The sequence below is a fragment of the Cinclus cinclus genome, chromosome 12 (genome assembly GCF_963662255.1).
Source record: "Cinclus cinclus chromosome 12, bCinCin1.1, whole genome shotgun sequence".
NCBI lineage: Eukaryota > Metazoa > Chordata > Aves > Passeriformes > Cinclidae > Cinclus > Cinclus cinclus.
This window is the reverse complement of record NC_085057.1, coordinates 20,710,285-20,728,115: the sequence shown is the minus strand read 5'-3', so window position 1 is coordinate 20,728,115 and position 17,831 is coordinate 20,710,285. Positions and strand designations below refer to the sequence as shown.

Here is a 17,831-nt window from a genome sequence, read left to right as displayed (position 1 = left end):
AAAAGCCCTGTGTCGCAAATCTTATTTTTAACTCCGTTTGTGTGGTACAGAAATTACTCAGAAATTCTGCACCTCGACCATGAGGCTTGTTTTCTCTCTTTAAAACCTGTGAGAGAAAAAGTGACTTAGGAGCTGAAGATGAGTCTGAGTGATTTATATAAATTCATCATGCTGAATCTTGGCTCCTGTGAAACGGATTTTCCACATAGATTCCTTGCCTCATTCTAAGCTGTAGCAAAATGTCTGGAAGCTAACTGGAAATTCGGAGTGTGTGGTCTTGCTCTGATTTTCCCTGTTGGGTTTTTGGCAGTGGTTATGCTGTGGCCAGCAGCAGTGATGACAGAATGAATGAACCACCCACTTCTCTTGGGCTTGTTCCTCACCAGGTAAATTATTTGTGATAAAACCTTTTGTTTAAGAGCTGGGAACTGATCATCACAGATGCTGTCTCATTAAAAAATGTTGATTCTGTTCTCCAGAGGACTGACTCTCCATGTTTATTTAAAAAATAAATACAAATAGTATTAACTCATCACACAGCTCAGGCAAGGGTGTTCCTGGGCACTGTGATTGTGCTACTCATGGACACAAAATTCCTGCTACCTACTGAGGAGGAATTTGTTGGAGTGGAAATTATGTGAATAAAGCAATTCCTGACTTTTCTGTTCTCCGTCAGAACTGCCAATATGAGCATCTTAAAGATCACTTTTGAAATCTCTTCAGTTTGAAAACAATTCAGATCAGCCAACTCCCAATTATTACGTGAGTTGGCTGATTGTAATTATTATTTTTTGTTTTTATTTTCATCACAAAATATTCATGTTGTCTGGTACCATACAGCACTTTTTTCTTAAATTCAACCCATACTCCACTTACAAATGTATTACAGATATGCAAAAATCCAGTTTCAAAATTTCAGAATGGAGATACTATTATTTGTATTGCAGAGTTACTTAAGTTCTGTTCCTGGTGACATCTCATCATTGTAATAAACAGAATTAAAAGGCTGATCAATACTCCAAAGAGTTCACAACTGAAGTGATCAAACCCTGCTGCAAAATGTTTTCAGTGCTCCCTCTGTTAGCAGAAATAGTGGTCTAGAATTTTAAAATTGCCTATCAGTAATACCATATTAACATCATAATTGAGAAATGCACAACAGTTGCGTGCTCAGACTGTAAGTTATAGAGATGGGGGAAAAATGTGTTTAAGTGGTCACCCCATGACTTGTTATTTTTCATGGAACTTTGCACTCAGAAAAGGCCAACTGCAGATGGTGCTGTGCCTCTATCTCTGGTGAAATAATGCTGCATTTAGGCAGTTGTGCCATTATTTGTACATCAAAAAGCAGTAATAGGTGATTAGTATAAATTCACTACACGTCTTACTGGCAGTGACTGTTAGAACATGACAGATGTTCATTTTATGGAATGTATGTGTCCAGTTCATGTTGAATTTTGGAAATGTTTAAAATAATAATGTAATTTCTTTTTTTTCATCTTCTAGATCCGAGGATTTTTATCCAGGTTTGATAATGTTCTGCCAGTCAGCCTGGCATTTGATAAATGCACAGCCTGTTCAGCCAAGGTAAGGCTGAGTTTGTCTGTGCTTTCTATTATTCATATTTCACATTTCCAGGTCAGTTTTAGGGAACTTTTTGACATTTTTTCTGACTTCCTTAGGGCTTGAAGTCTGTTCCCACTTCAGCTAAAGTTCTTTTACCCTCATAGCTTTCTTTTTGAGCTGTTTTCCACATTTCTTTGGCGTCACTTCTTAGCATGCTGCACTGTTTATCTCCACGTAAATGCTGCCATCAGCTGAAGAATCCAAGCAGAGATTGACCAAAACATTTCTGGAAAGTTTTTTACAGAAATACTGTCATTATCTTTCAGCTGTGTAGAAAGGAATAAGATTGGTATTATTTAAGAAATCCTTTCTGATGTCTGTTGAATAAAAATCCCTTTAGCCTTCTGCAGCTTAATGTCTTCCCAAATAGGCAAAATAGTCAAAATTTCTGGTTTGTGATACAAAACAGACAAATAATGAACAATTGAGGGCAAAAATCACTTCTTACCATTCCTTTATTAAGCAGAGATTGTTCATTTTGCTGCTGGTGCTGCCAATCCTGAGTCACCTCAGAGTTCCCAGCTGTTTCTTGGCTCTCTGGGGCAGCTCTTGCATTGTTTCCCTCTCCTGTGGCCTTGAAAAGTTCCCTCTGGCAAGTTTTTTCTGGCTGTGGAGTGCAACTTCCAGAAGTTTTCCCTGGGATGTCTCAGCAGGGAGATTCAGAGGGTTTTTGAGTCATGGTTTGAACTGCTTGGAGTGCCATTAATTGATTTCACTCTCCTGTACCTTGAGACTGACTGCAGGAAGTTCATTCTGTTCTTTCACTGTACTTGTCCTCCTTTCCAAGAGCCATCAGACAATAATGGGACACTGGCATCTTTTGGAGAACTTGCACAGTATCTTCTTCTCCAGTGTGCCTTTGTTTCCTCTGAGCTCTCTGGGTACATCTGACAAGTTTTGAAGGACTCTTAATATGTATTTTCTCTTCAAAAGCTGAAGCACTAAAGTTGGGTGTTTCTAAAAATAATAGCAGTTTTATTTACCCTGTGGAAGAGCTGAAAGCTCAGCAGTAGCTAAAACCTTGATGGTGGAGAATTTAAACTGTTAGAAGAAGTATTTTTTCTTTTCCTTTTTCTCTTATTTTTGCCTTATCTCCAATTCAGGAAACACTGATATGTAAAAACAATAAAAATGTACATCCACGCAGATAAATTCAATGCAGGGATCAATTTTTCCTTAGCAAATAATTTCCTCTTGGAGGTCATTTTAAGAGAGCCCCGTTTTACATAAACAGACTTGATGATTTAATAAAAACTGCCTTGGATTTTAGCAGCTGTGCTATTCCCAGAGAGATCACTTTTCATGTGGTTTGGAGATTGAGTTACTTGCATGCTGAAAAGGTTGCTCCATTGGCTCACGGATTTCCTTACAGTAGAAACACAGCCTTTGTTTACTCTGCTAACTTTATTTATTAGCATAAGAATATGTCACCCTGCATTATGTGGAAATCTGATGCTGATACTTTGAAATGACAAATCCAATTACAATTTAATTGTAGTCTGTATGTTGGTTTGTTGTTGTGAGGGTTTGTTTGGATTGGTTTATTTTTAATAAGGTAATTTAGCATCATTTCTTCCTGCTCTATGTCAGAATTACTGGAGATTCAGACTTTCAGTGGAGATAGAATTGAATTTGCTGGCATTGTGTTCATTGTGGGTTTATTTTTTTGTCAGCATTCTCCTTCTTGAGCTCTTGTCACTGTGTAGCTCTTGAAGCACAAAGCCAGGGAATGTTAGAATTTCAGTGCATTCTGAAGGCACTCAGTCCAGCTGGAGGACTCAGGAGAAGCTGGTAATGATCTGCATGTTTGGAGATCTGAGTCCTTTTCATTTTGACTCAGTCATTCCTTCATTTCTCTGCTTTTGAAGCTGCAGAGGCCAGACATGCAAGCAGCCAACTTTTCCTTACCCAGAATTGTCCTGCCCAGGCCACGTGCCAGGGAAGCTTCCTGCAGGCAATTGTTCAGGAATTTTGGGATGGTCACAGCAGGAAACCAATCTATTTCTATTCTGGGCCAGTTTTTCCTTGTATGATTCCCCCTCTGTCTTACTCTGGTTGTGCAGAAGCTGTGCTGGAATGTCAAATATCCCTGTCAGAGCTCAGGGCACTGGGAGAGCAGTGAGAGCTCTTCTGGTGCCAAACTTGTTCTGGCATCCATGAGGGAGACTCCAGAGTTCTTCAGGATGGATATTTATTTGTAACAACTGCTTTATTTACAGGAGAGAATGTTTATCTTATTACTGACTGGGCTAATTAACCTATTTACCGTGTTGGGAGCAAAATGAGGCTTTTTTGTTCATTTTGTTATGGTGAGAAGTGTTGCAATTCCTTGGAAAACAGATCTGATCCTTGTAGAAAACTGGTTAAAGCCTTAAATCATGAATGTTAAAATACGGGTGCCTGTTAATGCAAAACTGAGTGTTTCTATTTTAATGAGGGCAAGGAAAATTTCCTTCTACTGCTCCCCTGTAGTTCTTGTGTACCATGGAATGAAGGAGGACACCTCACAGATGCCAAGTTTAATGTTACAAAAGATAATTGCCACCAACCAACCTAGATGTAAATATGTAAAGACCCTCTGTTTTTAGAGGTAGCTCACATTGCTTCCCGAGTTAGGGTTTAGCACCCATGTGCTGGAAATCTGACTTGTTCTCCTTGAAGAGGCTTCTCTCCTTCCCCTACTTAGTCATTCTCATGTGAAACTACCCCCACTGTGAAATTTATAAAAAGTCAGCACAAGGATCTCTGCTAATTTCCGAGTTCTTTCCCAACTTTCTCCTGGGTGTGCTGGGAACTTGAGCTGCTGCAGTGGCTTTTTACCCACTGAGTTCGTGGGGAATGCTTTTCGGTTTCGTTGCATGTCACCAAGGGGCAGACACCGGGATCAGGGACGGTGTTGTTGGCATTATGTTACAATTTCTGTTTTCAGTCAGGATATTGCCCTGCCCTTGCAGATCTTTTCCTTTTTGCCATCTCAGGAGTACGTTAAACCCTTTTGCTGTGACATTTACTGAGCGCTTGGGTTGCGTAAGTTATTAATGAGTGTTTCAGTTTGGGAGTCTGTCATCGTGGAGCCTCAACAATGCTCTCATTGTTCTCCTCTGCTAACTGCTGTGCCTGCATTTTTATTTGAAATTGTTCTGATCACTTATGACAGCGACCTGCAAGATTCAGTCACTCACTGATGTTTTTCAGTTGAGATAATTTTGATTTTGATACCAGGCCCTTCAGATGTACCCTGACTGCACTAAGACATTCCTATTTGCTTTCCCCCAGTAGCAATGGATGATCTGTCACTGAAACTCCTTTAAATCTTTTATAGTATACATTTCTCAATTCAAGGCTTGTGTGGATGTAAAAGTCATGGGGAGAAAAAGCCTTGGTCTTTCCTGTGCTTAAAAAAAAAATCTCTTGCAGAGCTTGCAGAAATCATGAAGGAAATGGGGAGAAATGTTTGTCCTTCAGGAATGAACATTTCACAAATTTAAGAGAATCCTTTTGAAAAGTTGTTTCTGTAGCTGTGCTGTAATGTGAAGTCAGTGAAACAAAGTCCATTTATAACTTTCCTTATTTCCTGAATTTACACACGTGAACACTTGACAAGTCTCTGTACAGTGCAGCCTCTGTATTAATATTGGATGGATTTCACTGGAACTTGAAGAATGCATCAGTAATACATCTGGGCATATTTTCAGCATACTGAGTTAAATGTAGGACTTCTCCTAGAAATTAATAAAAATTAATTTTCCCATTGTTACATTTAAATTTGAAAGTAGTAGGGTTTAAAGGAAAGAAGAAGTCTTCCATTAAGATAATTGAATAATTTCTGACAGGTTATATTTCTGTTGCATTTAAAATGAAATTTTATGGATCTTAAAGGGTTTCTTGTTTGGGTTTTTTTGCCAGTATTTCTTCCAGTTCAGAGGAACTCTAACTACAGTTAGGACAAAGTAAAGGACTACCAATGAGGAAAAAGACATCACTGCAGTTGTCTGGTATTAACATGTTCAATATCTACCTGTGCCTAGAATATAATTTTTAATTATTTATATTAGATATAATCTGTGCTGTCTTGTCATCTGTCTGTGAAGCTGTTACACAATTCTTTTTCTGTCAGTTCAAACAAAACTGAACTAAAATACTTTGGCTTGAAATACCTACCTACAAGTGCTGGAAATACAAACTTGGAGAACACTGAACTGGATTAAAATTCAGGAATATTCAATGTGTGATGCTGGGGTGATGATGATAATGGTGTTCATCCCACCATCAATTCCAGCCCTCATTCTGCAGGATTCCACCTGGAACTCAAAAGATCAATTGTTTATTTTGATGGATATGAGCCATTTGTAGTTGTTCTTTTGTCCGTCCGTGAGATTTTTGCATTTTTGCAGCCTAGTGCTTTCTGTTCCCGTGGTAATTGTTCAGTTATCCTAAGGAATCAGTGTGTATTCATGTTGACACAATATTTTTGATTATTTGAGCTGTTTCTCATTTTAATTGTCTTTCCTATTTTAATTATTGTACTCATTTTCAGGTGTTTTTCTGTCTTCATTGCAGTCTTTGACAGGTGTCTGTCTGTCCTGATGCCCATTTTCTTAAGCTTATCGTCAGCCTTGCTTTTTTGGAAAGCTGGTCTTTGCAAATATTTTTTGAACAGTTTAAGCTCAGTTTGTCTTTCTTCAATTTTTCCACGTTTTTACAGTGCTGATATATCTGTCCTTATAGAAGTGTTTGTTTTGTTTGAAACTGGAAGAGTGGAGGGTCTTTAATTTTAAGGGATGGTAAAGTAACAGAAATCAATGAAATCCCTTACATTCGGTTTTGAAGAAATTGCTGTTGCTCCTGCAGTGCTGTTTTGTATAGGTAATGAAATAATAAATACTCAATATAAGACAATAAAACCCTCTGCTCTGAAATAGCCCACAAAATGTGGGTGTTGAAGCTGGAGCTGTGGCTTTGGAGCACTGAGCAGCTGCAGTTTGTGCCTGAGGCAGTGGCAGTTTTGGGTGCTCAGCGTGTGACAGATCTGCTCTTGTTGAAGTGCTGCTGGCAGGGGAGGGCTGCGTGGAATAAATGGCTTTTCCTGGGCACTACCCAGTCCTTGCTGGCTGCTGGCTGGCTCCAGCCAACCCTGCAGAGCTGGGCCACTCCTGCCTTTGTAAAATCCAAATTTTGGGCAGACAGCCGAAGCATCGTTCGGTACCAGGCAGTTGCTTTGTTGGAGAAGAATCATTTCTTCAGATGCTGGCAAGTGCCCTTGTTTCTCTCCCAGCTTTAGGGGTGCTCTGCAGGCAGTGGATGCTGCTCCTGAACTGTTCCTTCAGAAAACTGGGGATTAGGTGCCTGTCCCTGTGTATGTATAACACAAGATGCGGCCCCAAATTGTTCTTCCCGTAGGCTGGGAGGGATCAGGGTTTTGTGCCTCCCTGTACAACAGAGGGTGACTGATGCCAGGAGGAGCTGGAGCCAAGCATGCTGGAGCTGCTGATGAGCTCAGCCGCAGAAATTTTGCACAGGAAGCAGTGTGGGGATAAATGAAGTTGTAAATATCCAAGCTGTAAACAGCCATCCTGTGGAGAAGGAGGAGTGGGCAGGGAGGGGACTGAAGGATACACCCACGTTTTCAGGGAGGTCAAGACACATGAGCTGATGGTGCTGGCTCCCAGAAACCCCTTTTGTGCCTCTTTCTCCGTCTCTACAATGGAGATTTTTTATTTTTTTTAATGGTTTATGTTTCTCTCAATCCTTTCATATCTCTGTACTCCTGTTTTCAGGCAGGAATTCAAGTTTTCAGCTTGTGTGCTGTGCAATTTCCTTAGGCTGGCTGCAGTCTGAGGATGCTGTTACAATTATAATAACTTGTGAGAAATATTTTAAAAAGAGCAGCTAAAATCAAAACCTTGCAGTTTTATCTGTCAGATATCAGAGAAAATGGGTACTTGATGAAGCATATCAAGATTATTAGAGGAAACAATGCATGCATCTCCCAAGAGCTAAATGTTGACTAGGCCATGCTTAAACTGGCATTTCTTAAATTTCTAAGAACTCTCTACTTAGCTTCTTTTCGTTTTTCAGAAGAAACTGAAAATGTCAAGCTAAAAAAATCCCCTTGAGACCTTTCAGAGCTGATTCTTCAGTGAGTTACTTCTCCATTTTCTGCCTGTTGCAATTCGAAATCAGGGTAGGAAATAGCAACTGGCAAAGCTCATTTGTATCACTCCTTTCCTACTCTGAATTAAACCAACAATCTCTTCCTTAAGTGGTTTTTCAGCACACTGTACATGGATTAGTTGAGGTTTTATACTGATTTGCTTTCATTTTTAATAGTGATTATGGGGAGGAAAGGAGAGAATTGTATATATGCAGAGGGTGATTTCATGATTTGGAGGCAGCCCAAAATTATTCCATGTTTGCCTCATGGTTTCTAAATTTCCAGTATTTCCAGCATGTCCTTGTTCAGTGCACACCTGGAGCACAGCTTGCTGCACAGCTTTGTTCTTCAAACTTAATCATGTGTGAATGCACAAGTTTAGGTAATTTCCCTTTAGATAATTTTTGGAGTATTATCCTTTTTTTGTGTAATATTGTCAGACTTTCCTGTTTCAAACCTATGAACTGAGGCCCTGAAAAATCCTTCCATGATCCTCACAAAAGTGCAATTTTATTGCCTTCTTTTTCATAGCTGTGTTACATTAGACTTTTCTTGATGGCTTTTTAGGAGCAGATGGCAATAAAAATTGAGAAATTCATGAAAAGGCAAGAGTCTGGGAATGAGGATGTTTTTAAGGAAACCAGAATTATGGGTTGTATGGTGACATTTTGAATATTAAATCAGTGGCTCAGCTTATTCTCATTCAGGAGAATTTTTCACAGCATGAAACTTTTGTTAAATTGCTGTTTTTTACAGGAGATATATTGAATTTTGAAGAGTGGAGCTGGCAGCTTTTTCATGTCTGTCTTTGTAAATGTGTCTTTTCAGCAGGTGGACAGTAATTTTCTGTCTTTGCTGCATGGCATGTGATAAGCAGGGAGTTAACAGCATGTAAAAATATATCCAGGCCTGTGCAATTTCTAAACAGAATCTTAAACATTGAGATCTTTTATGACTGAAATATTTGGTGAAGTGTCTACTCCCTTTTTGAGAGGGAAGTGTTTAAATCGAGGAACTTGTTTTGGGGCTGAGTTACCCAGAAATCTTATTTAATGTCAATAATCCAGCTGGTAGCATTCATTCCTTATTTTATTTTTCCTGGAAAGTAAACAGCATTGGTTCAAGCTCTGCAGGTGCAAACTACTTTGAAAATGGGGGGGTAAAAAAAAAAAAAGCCAAACCAAATGTAAATACTGGTAAAAAAGTTTGAAATCGATGTGACAAATAAAACAAGAGCCAATTTTGCATCAGTAGCCAGCTTCTTTGGGTTAGGAGCTTATTTTCTGTGTTTTTGTTTAACCAGATACTAACTTTTCTGCTATAAAGCAATCCCGGAGCCAGATTCTTTCTGAATGTCTTTGTACCCAGCAATTGAGATGACTTTGTGCAGAATGTTGTTAAAAAGAATATAACAGCAAGGCTGAACATCTGTTTCTCATTTCAAAGCAAGTCCTTTTACTCCAAGCCTGTATTTTTTTCCTTCTGCCATGAGATTTGGGGTTTTTTTTTTTTAACTTCAGTGAGTGGGCCAGAATAAAAAGATTGCTCATGAAATGGGTTGCTGGGTATCATTTACTCAGAAAACTTTGGCAATCCATGCTTTGGTCCTGTTGTGGTGATGTGCATCCACAGCTTGATTTGTTCTATTAAAATGCCATGTGTAAAGAAAACCAATTCTGGAGCTCTGGCTCTGTGAAATGGAGACTGAAATCAAGGTTGTGGCATCAACCTGAGAGATCTGCATGTCCGGAGATGGTGGTGTGAAAATGTGGATTCTCCTGGCAGTGTTTGTAGCAGCCATGAAATCCAGAAGGAATTGGTGTTTTGCAGCTCTCCTGAGCTCTGAAAAGTGACCTGCAGGTGAGGAAAAGATAAGAGTTCCTTAATAAATCCTTCCTGCTCCAGCTTGCCAGGCTGGGTGCAAGAGTTATGTATTTCTGGTTCTTTTTATTGTGCTTTCGTAGTGGTTTTTCTGCCTGGCAAATGAATTGCTGCATGGTGACACATCACTGAAGGACTGGGTTCATTCCCTGAAAAAATGCAGGTGGGATTTTGTATATCTGTAGTCAGACAGTAACTGGTTTGAGATCAAGAATCATAAAAATTGTAGCATCTCTCAAATATTTTGTTCCTGTAAGGCTGTTCCTTGGGAGGATCACAGTGCGACCAAGGATGGTAGGGAATTGTTCAGAAGTGCTAAAGCAAATTCTTGCCAGCCTTGGGCCTTTGGGCTCTGTTGGACATGATTAAATAGGAGAAAAATTTCTTTCCATGCAACAAGCAAATTGGTTACTTATTAAATCTGGAAACATTTTTGAGAATAATTTTGCTGTCTGTCTGTTGTCCGGACTGGTTTTATTCCTGTGTGATTTTTCCCTGTGTGGTCTCCTGGCACAGGAATCTGAGATGATTTTGCTTCATACTTTTTCCTTTCTGAGGGTCTGCTCAGTGGCTGCTGAACAAATCTGTGCCCTGTTCCATTTATCAGAGAAAAGCTGCTACTGAATTTGGGTGGGAAAGGTTAGATGTGGGCAGCTTCATGGAGTGCCTCCCTTTTGTGGCACTGACAAGTTTTAATCATCTCAATTGGGAAATAAAGTGCCTGAGGGTGACAAAATGTTCTCCCACTCACTGCCTATATTAAAAGGATTTCATTATAGGGGTTATCTTCTTTAATGATACCTGCTCAGGCAGCAAATGTGGTGCTGCAGGTGATTTTTTGGCTCTGATAGGGCATTTTTGGCTTGTGTGGCTGGAATTGTGGATTTAAAACTACTTAACAAATACTTCCATTATCCAGCAGGCTGTCCTCATTGTAAAAAGCAAGTTGTTGTAATCAGCAAGTACACCGTTTTAGTACAACTTTTCAGGCTTCTGTGTTTGCTGCTAAAAGAAAAAAAAAAGTTCTTTATTGTGCTTTAGGTTTTTAAGATCCTGTGTGTATGGTCAGTTTTATTACCTGAACCTGAATTTGCCATTGTGGCACCATGGAAGGTCTCTGCCACACAGGGGGAAAATAAATGTTTAAATCTTTTATATAGCAATAGATTTGGTCGTTTTAATGTCTGCCAGTACAATGAAAATGTAAAAATAATGTATCTGCAAACTCCTGGATCTGCAACCTTATTACTATTTTATGAATATGAGTACTTTAAAAGGCACTTAATGAGAGGCTTCCTGGCACTGTCCAGGCTGATGGCAATACAAAGGGCACTTGGATTTAAGGAGAGCTGTTGCAGGTGCTCCATCCCTGGGCACTGCAGGACCTTGTGCACGTCAGGGGGCTCTGGCTGAGCTCGGCAGTTCCTGGCAAGGTCTGCCCATCTCGGAGATCTAAACCAGGGCACCTCACGCTCAGCACCCTGGCACTCTGCATCCGTGCACTGACTGAGGGAGCAGCACCTGGAAATTCTCACTCCAGGCTCAAACCGCGGCTTTTGGGAGCGAGGATCAAAGCAGAGCTTGCTGAATAACAAAGCCAGCCAGCCCGAAGGGCTGCTTGATGGACGAGCTGTATATAGAAAGGTTGCACTCAATTCCCTGCTCTGCTTATAGTATTTGCATAGCCCAAGGTGCTTTACATCTTTTAGTAAGTTTTACCCCTGGGAAGAGACCTGAATACCTCACTGTTGTTGTCTCTGCAGTTCTCTGAGGTGCTGTAATAATTTAAAATAAGGCTGAGGTTTGCTGTGTGCAGGCTGGAGATGGTTTCAGTGGGCCATGAACTCTGATCTGTCCTGCAGCACCAAAAATCTGGGTTGTGGTTCCCCCAAAAACCTTGGATAACCGTGCCAGGGTCAGGAATTCCCAGAGCAGGGCTGTGAACACGCTCCAGGGTTAGAAACTGGTGTCTGTGCAGTGTTCCACTTGGAGCCAGAGGCAAGAGACTGCTGCACTTGGGTTGTTTGAGTGGAATTTTGAAACCCAGAATTCTCATTAAATGTGTAAATCCACAGTGCAATGCTATCATATTTAATGGATAATATTGAAAGGACACAACTTCACCATTTCATGTGAGATGTTCAGTTCTCTGTATTGCATTGTGAACATTCATGTTACTTCTTTTATCTCGGGATTAAAAAACCCAAGGAAAATACAAGGAAATGCTCCCAATAAGTTTTTTAAATCCCTTTTTCTTTATAAATTCATGATTATGTTCATCAGTCATTGTACACACATGCCCTATGGCAAAATAAATCTTTAAAAGTATGAAGAACAATTTCTGTAGATTCAGGAAGAGAATGTGAAGTGCTGATTTTCTTTATTGTAACGAAGTAAGTGTGATCAAGAAGGTGTGAAATGTTTGATAATCACCTACATCTGTCTTCCTCTTCACAGTTGTGTTTCAGGTGTTTTTGTTTGTTGTTTGACACCTAATTATGCAATAAATTGTTTTGCATGAAGAGCTGAGTGAGGATCCCGGTCTATTTTTATCAGTAAACTTAGAATCCTGTCAGATAAATATAAATACAGTTTTTAATGAGCTTGAATTGCTGTAGGACTCGGTGTAAAAGCTCACAGGATGTGTTTTGCTGAAGAATATTGTTGGGCTGGGCAAGTTCCCACAGTTTTATCAATAAAATTTGGGACCATTAGGAATTGTTAAATCAAGTAGGAGTAAGACTGTGAGAGTAAGTTGTGATTTGATGAATTCTGTTCCTGTGAAAATCCTGCCTCTTCAGGATCCAGGGTGATCCTGGTGATCCTTCCCCTGTCACAAATTCTGCTCCCTTCCAATTCAGTTTGTGTGATTTGAGGTCCCTGCATAAATCCTGTTCTCCTCCTGGAAGTTCTGCAGGAAAAGTTGTTCGGAGTGGATCAAGCTCAGCTGCTTCATCTGTGAGAGCAGGGTATGAAATGGTCAGAACTTGGAACAAAAACAAGGAAACAGTGGATACTGGGATTGCTCAGGCATAAGTTCCTTCCGTTTTCTGACTGCCTGCTGACACAAGACATGTAGAACTGTGTTCATGTTTGATACTTATCTTCTCTTCCCTCAATCTGCATCTCACTGGGATGAAACCAGCCTGGCAGATCCTTCCCTAAAGCTGACCTAAAGTTCTTCGTGGTCAGGGTTTGAGAGACACAAAAACTGAAACCTCACAGTTCTTGTAGGAGCCTGTAAGATTGTCCAGATACAAGATAGACTAGGGAAATGAAAGCAGAAAACTAGAGGGAGATACAGGAGCCTCAGAACCAGGAGTCCCTGGAGACTGGGTGGGAGGATGGTGGGCTTGGACACCTACTCAGGGAATTTTATCAGGCTGTCCCAGCACGGTTCTTTCCTGAGCTGGTCCATTGGAACAGGCTTTACTGTTTCCAGCACTCAAATGCTCCTTTCATGGCTTTGCAGCCAAGTTTTCCTTCTTACCCTATCATCTGTCTTGTTCTAAGCTTAAAAATGTAGTGAAAACAAGAAATCTTAAACCCCACTGCTCTTCCCTCTTGCTTCTGCCTTTCCTCACTGTAGAAATTGAGTTGGGGAAGATGATTATGTTCTGTCATTTTTACCTGTTTGCAGATGGAGTCATTTTCTGAGTGTTCAGAAAGATTCTGCTTTTATATTGTGAGCCAAATACGAGGATGAATCAGATTATGGGCATTATATTTGAAATACTGCTCTTTTTGTTTATTTGGCAGGTCCTTGACCAGTATGAACGAGAAGGGTTTAATTTCCTAGCTCAAGTTTTTAATTCTTCACATTCCTTCTTGGAAGACTTGACAGGTCTGACTTTATTGCACCAGGAGACACAGGCTGCTGAGGTAAGCAAATCAAATTTGGATGTGAATAATTCGTGTGATCAAATGATAGAATTAAGCACCGGTATTTCATTTACAGAATGATTGACACAGTGATTTAGACAGTTTCTTAAATTTATTGTAACTTTCTGTATCTTGAGTCCTTAAATATTACTTTTAAAGGAAACAGGTGACTTGGGTTATGTGGTGTGAGGAAATTAATTGCAGTTTCAGGTCAATTAAAACATAATTATGCTGTTTGATGGATTATAGCATGGGGGAAACAATGCTGTTTGTTTGCCCAGTGACAAAAAATGGAATGTGGGCAGAAACTGGGGTGTGTTTGATCTCATGGACAGCAGCACTAGTGATAACTCAGTATTGAGTTGTGATACTGTGTTCCATAAAAAATGGAACAGATATCTCCTAATATTGTATTTAACAATGATTTGTATTCCTTCCTCCCTCTGCCAATATCTCTACCCTTCTGCATCATCATTTAATTTTGGCATAGCTGTATCCCAGGGATGGTTCTGAAGCAGAGATTATTCAGTCCCTGCAGCCTGTGCAAGTGCTGGAGCTGTTTTTTCAGCTGGAAAGGGCTCCAACAGTGTTTCTTAATAAAGTTTTGGGTGGATAATGATGACTTGGCTCTCTGTTTCATGTTTTAACCTTTGAAAAAATAATTGCAGCAGATGCTGGAAACATGAACTCTCAAATACCCAAGGCATTCTGAAATCAGCATGGTCGTACCTAGAAAAAACTTAAATATCTATATGTGAGGGATTAAAGAAAGGAAAAGAAGCACCCTTTACCACGTGCCACTCATTAACAGCAAGATTAATTAAAGTCTGATTTCTAGGCCTCACTTTCAGAGTCTAGGCTGCTAATATAAAATGGAAAAACAATTACAACTGGTAATGTATTATCTTGCAGGCATTAATCCATAAATCCCTTTTGCAGCTTCACAATAGGTGTTTTTTAATGAAGTTTTGGATACTCTCTACAAAATACAGAGTCTAGTGTGAGTTTACTGCAACTTCCTGAAGTTCAAAGTTTTGCTTAAAACCCGGGATTTGTGCCCTTTCAAAAATCCTGGGGTACTTTAGTGAGGTTTGTGCAGTGAAATCACTGCTCAGAGGTGGAAAATCTGACATACAAAGTATTTGCAGAGCTCATGCTTTCAAATCAGGTTAACTTCCATAAACCCAGGGAGCTTGCTTGATTCTTCCCTGTAGGATTACTGCATTTTTTTGAGAAAATTCATCTCTTTTAGCAGTTAACCAGTTTAATAGTCTTGATGAATCTGTGTTTATGAATGGCAAGGGCTGGCAGGCAGATTACTTGTAGATTCTGGAGCCCTCTTGCTTGTTTTGGATTAGAAACCAGTTCTTTGTTACATTTTGCCACTGTTGGCTGTGAAAAACAAGAGAGGTTGTTTTGTGCTCCTTCACAAATCTCTCAGTTCATCATCTGGGGCAATTCTTATGTTTTTTAGGGGCACAAGAGAGGGCTTTTAGTATCTTTTCTGCAGAATTACTCTCCTATCTTGAGCTCATTTTCTCTTGTATCTCGAGCTCCTTTTTCTCACGCTGCAGCTGGGGAGTGTGAGGTCTGCAAAATGATTTTTCAAGTTTCTGGCTGCCTTGGAGCTGCTCTTGGCAGAATGTGTTCCCTAAAATGGAGCCATTTGGTTTGCTAAGGGTGGTGCTCCTTTGATCTGAGACATTCTCGTTACACTCTAAAGACTGAAGCAAAAGCAGTGAGAGGTTTCATCAGGTGTGTATGGCCTGCTCTGGGATGGGAATATTTCATTTTTCTGGTGAGAAGTTATCTGCTTTTCAGCATTCAAACTCTTCAGAGAGATTTTGTGGATTATTGGTGCGTTTGGAGACCATAAAAATGGCTTCTGGTAACTACAGATTTTCCTTTCCTCCTCTCTAGTAAAATCTGTCCAGTGCTGGTCCAGAACTATAAAGAAAATAGACTTGTAACGTTAGATGTCGTCCAGCCTTATTTACCCAGTAACATCATAATTGGGTTGTAATTCCATATATAAATCCCTGGTACTTCACTAATAAACCTGGATCTGATAGGGGAACTACTCAGTCTTGTGCTTACTTTTAAAAGGCTCTATGTTAAAATGTGAATTCATTCAGAGCATTCCATTGAACATTTTGCCAAGAGTGTTTTGTTGCAGTCACAGAAACTGTTGTGCTGCCCTCATGTTTCAGTTTTTTTATTTAATATTTTTTCTTTTTGATTCACTTAAATGCTTAGCTGCTTTCATGATGTGTGTGTGAAAGTGCTTTAATGAGAATTTTTTTCCAAGTTTGGAGTTTGCCTAGAAGAGAATCTAGGTGAGTTGTGCATGTTCTGCAGGAGTGACTGCTAAATACAGCTTTTTAGGATATTTCCATGAATTTCCATGAAAACTCCCCCCACGTTATTAGCACTGAGTGTGTCTGCCCAGATTTAAGGAACACAATTTGCAGGAAGATACGGGAGGCTTTTCACTTAGTGAAAGACTTTTTTTTTACTTGCACTGTTTAATTCCTATTCCAGGGCTGTGCTGTTGACCATACTATTTTAATACAGACTTAGTGTGGTTTAAAGTTGATATAAATTGCAGGATTTTTTTTGTCATTAGAACACCTATTTCCTCAACATGAGCTGCATCAAGAAATCCTAAATGTTCTCTGTGACTTCCTTAGCCATGACCATTAATAAATAATAACATCAGCAAGCTTTCCTATCCTGTCTTGAACTGACAGTACATTTCAGGAATTTGCTCCTTCTGCATGTGGCTTTAATTTAGGCTCTGTGGAACATTTTGGTTTGGTTTTCTTTCCCCAGTTAGACCTTTCTGTGCAGCTTGGGCTGTGATGACACAGGCTCGGAGGGCCAATGGAAGCTGTGGGAAACTCCCCTGTCAGCACTCAAGCCCTGTTTCCACTGGATCCAGTTCATCTGGGGAGCTGCCCAAGCTGATGGAAGTTTTGAATTTCTGTTTTCCACATCGCTTTGGTGCCTTTTGCCAACCTCAGCTTCTAAACTTGACCCTTGCTCACCGTGCCGTTGAGTTTAATGGCTGGGTTTAAAATAGAGACAGCCTGAGCATCCTTGGGTTGTTAATCCGGGGCTGCAGGTGTGGAATGGGAGGCAGAGAAGTGAATAATTTCCAGGTCAGATCTTGGCCAGGCTGCCCAGGACTGTTCCATATCAATTCATCCCTAAACCCAACTGGTTTTCTCCCCGTGTGCTCCAGATTAACCCTGCAAAGGGTGTTGGGGTGTAAAGATGCTTTTCCTCTAAAATTTCTAATTCAATCTCAAGTTTTCTTATCCCAAGTCACAGCTTTGCTGATGTGCTCATTTCTCTCTCTGTAATAAGACACAAGTGTAAATATACTTCTCCTACTTTGGATTTCAGTTCCTGAATTACTTGGATGCTTTACTGCACTTCCTGCTTTCATCAGGATGAAAGAAAATTATAAAACACACACCAGAAATAAAATTTTCACTTGGTTTTCTGATTAAAAAACAAGAAGGGGTAGAAGTTGCAATCTAAGAGGGTCATAAAGAGCTTTGGGAAAAAATCAAATTTGGAGCAGAGTTTCTATTTTTGAATGTGAATTTAAAGGTCAGGTATTGGTGCCAGCAGCTCATGTCTGTGTTACTTTACTCAAGTAATGTTGTATTTCGAGTTTCTGTCTCTTACAAGAAGTGTGGTATGTGTAGTTTCTGTGACAAGTTCTAGTAGTCAGTGAATGAGGCCTGTTTGGCATTTCCAAAATCCCTTTTCTGTGCTGGTTTACTGTATCCCAAACAATCCGTATTAATGAAAAAAAAAACAAAAAACAGTATATAATGAATAAATTACTTGGAGAAAATACAGACAACCCCATTTTATCATTTCTGTACTTATTTTAGGTTTGTGCCTGACCATTTATCAACAATTTCTTGAGGAGCACGGCTTAGCAGTAGAATAAGCAGCTGGTGTTAAAAAGGAACTTGGTGTTAGTCCTAATGTGGAAGAAAATTCAGAATTTCCAGTGTGCTTTGCTATTAAAAATATCCTGCTTGTTTGTGATTCTGCATTATATTATGTAATGTATTTGATGCTGAAACAATAACATATGACTAGCCAAAAAAAAAAAACCAAAAAAAAAAAAAAAAACAAAAAACAAACACCCAAGCAAAACAGAAGAACCCAGCTATAACAATATTGTAATAGTAAATTCTGCAACTTGACAATTTTTCTCTGTTAGCCAAGTATTATTCAGAATTTAATTTTATTTGGTGTTATGAAA

General features: G+C 39.7%; 1 protein-coding gene across 2 annotated transcripts in view; it reads left to right on the top strand.

The window, feature by feature from the left end:
• The window catches only part of ATG7 (autophagy related 7), a 70,532-nt gene that overhangs the window by 14,511 nt on the left and 38,190 nt on the right, over positions 1 to 17,831 (top strand). Inside the window, exons 16-19 of one of the 2 annotated variants that reach the window (XM_062500434.1) lie at positions 311 to 386; positions 1,507 to 1,587; positions 13,421 to 13,543; positions 14,034 to 14,162. In XM_062500434.1, coding sequence (XP_062356418.1) covers positions 311 to 386; positions 1,507 to 1,587; positions 13,421 to 13,543; positions 14,034 to 14,159 — 406 coding nt within the window. In that variant the 3' untranslated portion in view covers positions 14,160 to 14,162. Of the gene's footprint in view, positions 1 to 310; positions 387 to 1,506; positions 1,588 to 13,420; positions 13,544 to 14,033; positions 14,163 to 17,831 lie in introns of those variants that run through there. The other variant, XM_062500435.1, reaches the window with a different exon arrangement.